General features: G+C 43.2%; 1 protein-coding gene across 8 annotated transcripts in view; it reads left to right on the top strand.

Moving 5' to 3' along the window:
• The first annotated feature begins 368 nt into the window (after positions 1 to 368).
• Positions 369 to 6,000, top strand: part of LOC139376009 (5'-3' exoribonuclease 1) — a 46,406-nt gene continuing 40,774 nt past the window's right edge. For 7 of the 8 annotated variants that reach the window (XM_071118048.1, XM_071118050.1, XM_071118049.1 and 4 more), the window contains exons 1-4: positions 371 to 590; positions 1,602 to 1,834; positions 1,942 to 2,039; positions 2,304 to 2,413. In XM_071118048.1, coding sequence (XP_070974149.1) covers positions 516 to 590; positions 1,602 to 1,834; positions 1,942 to 2,039; positions 2,304 to 2,413 — 516 coding nt within the window. In that variant the 5' untranslated portion in view covers positions 371 to 515. Of the gene's footprint in view, positions 591 to 1,601; positions 1,835 to 1,941; positions 2,040 to 2,303; positions 2,414 to 6,000 lie in introns of all 8 variants that reach the window. The other variant, XM_071118044.1, reaches the window with a different exon arrangement.

Raw genomic sequence — 6,000 nt, 5'->3', positions numbered from 1 at the left:
AGATTAGGGAATAATGCATTTCAATTGACTGATTTCCTTATATGAACTGTAGCTCAGTAAAATATTTGAAATGATTGCATGTTGTGTTGCTCGTCATTAGCTGGTCCGCTTCTTTGTGCTGACGTGGAACCAGTAATTACTAAATGCGTGTATCACCGGGAACAAATAAAGGATTGCACAAGAATGAAAGTACCATATTAAAATAAAAACAAGCCTAGATTTGTTATTTATACATTTAAATTGTGTTTTATTAATATTTGAAACATGATATCTATTTGGTCACACAGTACATTTTACAATGTTGTGTTTGAGAGCTGGCTTTCTGGTTGTTACGTCATTGATTCCACCCGGACTGTTTTACTGGCTGGACAGTTACAGCCAGCTAGTTAGCGTAGCTGCTACAGAAACAAAATCCCGGACCCCGTAGCAAACACAACTTCTCATGTAACTTTACACATCTCTTATACCGTTGAAATTGTATAAATTTAGCTCAAAGGGAAGAGTTTGTGGTCAAGATGGGAGTGCCGAAATTCTACCGATGGATTTCAGAGCGATACCCTTGCCTGAGTGAAGTTGTCAAGGAACATCAGGTATGATATCGATATTCTACTTTGCTTATTAATAACGTTACTGTTGCAGCTAGCTAGCAAGCGAAATATAGCAGGCCTATAACGGGTTCATATCCACGTATTGCTGTTTCCACTCTGCTGCACTCGCTACTGATATGATTATTATGGTAATACATAACCCAACATTTTATTGTAAATATAAACATAGCTATAGCTAGTTAGCCAACCAATATTTACCAACCAATTTCGTGTTTGACTCTAGGTACTTATTTAGCCAGCCAGTTTGTTACTACTACCAGCTCCGTTTAGATTGTCATAACAATAAGTCTACAGTGTGTGAATACGACCTATGTTAGCTAGCTACACTTTAAGTTTGTCAAGTAGCTAAATAGAAACATTTTCTGAATAACACATTGCAGTCGTCGACCTGATACAACACTGTCGAGATCACCGCCAGGTTAGCCCAAATGTATCGCCATCAGTGGTGGAAAAAGTACGCATTATATTAATAGGTGCGTGAATTGGACCATATTGATGTCCTGCCTGAGCGTTCAATTAATGTAACGAGTACTTTTGGGTGTCTGGAAAATGTATGGGAGTAAAAATGCATTGTGTTTAGGAATGTAGTGGAGTAAAAGTTGTCAGAAATATAAATAGTAAAGTACACATACCCAAAAATAGTACCTAAGTAGCACTTTAAAGTATTTGTATCTAAGTAATTTACATTACTGATTGGTAGGTATGCAATATGCATTAGGGAGTGGAATGTTGACCTCAGGCCACAGTATGACTCTGTGACCCTCTGCCCTGAGTCTTGCTGTGGTTTAGCTACAAGCGTGTTAACTCTGCATGTTAATGTTTCCTAAATAATAATGCACTTCTTCCTACTGTTTCCAGTTAATCCCACTAGATCGTTTTTATCCTCAACATAAATACACTTCCACCATTATTCAAGGATTGATGCTATTATCCACTTGCTATAGGTTAATAGACATACTACTCCAACATCCCCCTTTCCCCCCTCTTCTCCAGATTCCGGAGTTTGACAACCTCTACCTGGATATGAATGGCATCATCCACCAGTGCTCCCACCCCAATGACGAGGACGTCCACTTCCGTATCTCGGAGGAGAAGATCTTTGCAGACATCTTCCACTATCTGGAGGTGCTGTTCAGGATCATCAAGCCCAGGAAGGTGTTCTTCATGGCCGTGGATGGGGTGGCTCCTCGGGCCAAGATGAACCAGCAGAGAGGCAGGAGATTCAGGTAATGATCATGATTATAATAAATTCATTTGAACTTTATGTGCTGTATCTGTGACAGAGTGGCATAGTGATAGATCGCACATCTTCATTAACATGTTTCTTGTTAAGGTCGGCCAAAGAAGCAGAGGACAAGATAAAGAAGGCCCTAGAGAAAGGAGAGGTCCTACCCTCTGAGGCCCGCTTTGACTCTAACTGCATCACACCTGGTATGTAGCCTACTACACAATCCATCCACTTCTCCACCTATCTATCTTTCAGCTCATACCCTCATCCAAATCCTAGGTTTTAGGATGTAGGTGTCATGAATGAAGGTGTTTGTATCCATTAGGGCACACCATAGCAAAATGTTCTCCAACAGAGAAGGAAATTAAGCTTTTCTTATTATTAAGTTCCGGTAGTCCCTCCCAGTTTTGGTCTGTTTTCTTCCGTTTGGTGCCTAATGAATACGACCCATCATATCTCTCCTGTAGGGACGGACTTCATGGCCAGGTTACAGGAGCAGCTCAAGTACTTTGTCAACAGTAAACTGTCCACAGACAATGCCTGGAAAGGAGTTAATGTCTACCTTTCTGGACACGAGGTGAGGGCTGGGGGCTCTGTGTGCATGTATGTCTGTCAGTGTGTGTTTCTGTTGCACATTTCCCAGATTTCCCCACAAATGTTTCATAGTGTGCGTGTGACTTCTGTTTTCCTCGGTGACTGACTGTAACAAGGGCTGTGGCGGACATTACATTTTGTCAGCTGGTTATTGTCATGCAAAAGACTGCCGGTTTCACTGTAATTTACCGTTAATTAACAAACACATTTAGCATCTCTAGGCCTCCACACATACAAGCTGCTGATGCATGCCTTTGAAAACATCAACATTTTAAAAAGTCTAATAAATCAATTGAATGTACATCATCACAGTAAATCCATTATTTTAGGCAGGTGTAAAAAAACACTATAACATGAAGAAAATGTATTTCAGAAGACTATAATATTAGTTGGCCTGCTGTATGTTATCTGACTCTGTGCCATGCCATAGGATGTAGGCTTGTTCATCTAGCAAACAAGATATGCTTATAAGTCCCATGCCATTATATTATTTTATAGTAAGAAGATTCTAAAATAGATATTGAATAAAATAGAAAGCATATTTTTCCATGTAATTGCATATGAAGTGCGCATATGAAGTGGCTATGTTGAGCATAAAAGTGATAATTTGAAACAGGTCCTACAGTGCATTCTGGAAGTATTCAAACCCCTTTCCTTTTTCCACATTTTGTTATGTTACAGCCATATTCCAAAATGAATTAAATGTTTTCCCTCATCAATCTACACACATACCCCATAATGGCAAAGTGAAAACAGTTTTTTAGAAATGTTAGCAAATTAAAAAAAAAAAAAAATACCTTATTTACATAAGTATTCAGGCCCTTTGCTATGAGACTCGACATTGAGCTCAGGTGCATCCTGTTTCCATCGATCATCCTTGAGATGCCTCTACAACTTGGTCTCCACCTGTGGTAAATGTAATTGATTGGACATGATTTGGAAAGGCACACCTCTCTATATAAGGACCCACAGTTGACAGTGCATGTCAGAGCAAAAATCAAGCCATGAGGTTGAAGGAATTCAAATCAAAATCAAATTTATTTATATAGCCCTTCTTACTTCAGCTGATATCTCAAAGTGCTGTACAGAAACCCAGCCTAAAACCCCAAACAGCAAGCAATGCAGGTGTAGAAGCACGGCTAGGAAAAACTCCCTAGAAAGACCAAAACCTAGGAAGAAATCTAGAGCGGAACCAGGCAATGAGGGGTGGCCAGTCCTCTTCTGGCTGTGCCGGGTGGAGATTATAACAGAACATGGCCAAGATGTTCAAATGTTCTTAGATGACCAGCAGGGTCAAATAATAATAATCACAGTAGTTGTCGAGGGTGCAACAGATCAGCACCTCAGAGAACGCAGTGGCCAGGTCAGTCCCAAAGAACGCAGTGGCCTCCATCATTCTTAAATATAATCATTTTTTAGAACCACCAAGACACTTCCTAGAGCTGGCCAAACTGAGCAATCGGGGGAGAAGGGCCTTGGTCAGGGATGTGACCAAGAACCCGATGGTCACTGACATAGCTCCAGAGTTCCTTGGAGATGGGAAAACCTTCCTGAAGGACCATCATCTCTGCAGCACTCCACAAATCAGGCCTTTATGGTAGAGTGGCCAGACGGAAGCCACTCCTCTGTAAAAGGCACATTACGTCACGTCTGGAGGAAACCTGGCACCATCCCTATGATAAAGCACGGTGGTCGCAGCATCATGCTGTGGGGTTGTTTTTCAGTGGCAGGAACTGGGAGACTAGTCAGAGTCGAGGGAAAGATGAAGAGAGCAAAGTACAGAGAGATCCTTGATGAAAACCTGCTCCAGCGCTCTCAGGACCTCAGACTGGGGCGAAGGTTCACCTTCCAGCAGGACAACGACCCTAAGCACACAGCCAAGACGACGCAGGAGTGGCTTTGGGACAAGCCTCTGAATGTCCTTGAGCTGCCCAGCCAGAGCCCGGACATGAACCCGATCAAACATCTCTGGAGAGACCTGAAAATAGCTGTGCAGCGACGCTCCCTCTCCAACCTGACAGAGCTTGAGATGATCTGTAGAGAAGAGTGGGAGAAACTCCCCAAATACAGGTGTGCCAAGCTTGTAGCGTCATACCCAAGAAGGTTTGAGGGTGTAATCACTGCCAAAGGTGCTTCAACAAAGTGCTAAGTGAAGGGTCTGAATACTTATGTAAATATGATATTTCAGTGTTTTATTTTTAATAAATTAGCAAACATTTCTAAACCTGTTTTTGCTTTGTCATTATGGAGTATTGTGTGTAGGTTGATGGGGGGGGGGGGGGGACTATTTAATCCATTTTAGAATAAGGCGGTAATGTAACAATGTGGAAAAGGCAAGGGGTCTGAATACTTGCTGAATGCACAGTATATGCTAGCCTTAGAGTTATTTGGCAACTTTAATTGTGAATGACGAAGACCTTAAAAGCACGATACTGTTTTGATGACGTTTGATGTGATTATTCGATTGCATTTACATTGCTGTCAGAGTGGTTAGAGGGACACGGGAGCCCTGACGACCAGGCTGACCTGATGATCGTTAGTGAGTTGGCACTATGTCCAGAGTGCATAGGAGGAGATTACCATGACTCAACAGTCACATTGAATTTGACTGTGGTCATAACTCATGACTACCAGTGTCGCGGTAATACGGTCACCTCAACGGCCCTAACTGTTTCCCTCTCAGACGGTAATACGGTCAACTCAACAGCCCTAACTGTAACGCTGTTTCCCTCTCAGACGGTAATACGGTCACCTCAACGGCCCTAACTGTAACGCTGTTTCCCTCTCAGACAGTAATACGGTCACCTCAACGGCCCTAACTGTTTCCCTCTCAGACGGTAATACGGTCACCTCAATGGCCCTAACTGTTTCCCTGTCAGACGGTAATGCGGTCACCTCAACAGCTCTAACTGTTTCCCTCTCAGACGGTAATACGGTCACCTCAACGGCCCTAACTGTAACACTGTTTCTCTCAGACGGTAATACGGTCACCTCAACGGCCCAACTGTTTCCCTCTCAGACGGTAATACGGTCACCTCAACGGCCCAACTGTTTCCTTCTCAGACGGTAATACGGTCACCTCAACGGCCCTAACTGTTTCCCTCTCAGACGGTAATACGGTCACCTCAACGGCCCTAACTGTCTCCCTGTCAGACGGTAATACGGTCACCTCAACGGCCCTAACTGTTTCCCTCTCAGACGGTAATACGGTCACCTCAACGGCCCTAACTGTTTCCCTGTCAGACGGTAATACGGTCACCTCAACGGCCCTAACTGTCTCCCTGTCAGACGGTAATACGGTCACCTCAACGGCCCTAACTGTCTCCCTGTCAGACGGTAATACTGTAAGCCTGTTTCCCTGTCAGACGGTAATACTGTAAGCCTGTTTCCCTGTCAGATGGTAATACTGTAAGCCTGTTTCCCTGTCAGACGGTAATACTGTAAGCCTGTTTCCCTGACAGACGGTAATACTGTAAGCCTGTTTCCCTGTCAGATGGTAATACTGTAAGCCTGTTTCCCTGTCAGACGGTAATACTGTAAGCCTGTTTCCCTGACAGACGGTAATACTGT

The sequence above is a fragment of the Oncorhynchus clarkii genome, chromosome 20 (genome assembly GCF_045791955.1).
Source record: "Oncorhynchus clarkii lewisi isolate Uvic-CL-2024 chromosome 20, UVic_Ocla_1.0, whole genome shotgun sequence".
NCBI lineage: Eukaryota > Metazoa > Chordata > Actinopteri > Salmoniformes > Salmonidae > Oncorhynchus > Oncorhynchus clarkii.
This window is presented reverse-complemented; position numbering and strand designations above follow the sequence as displayed.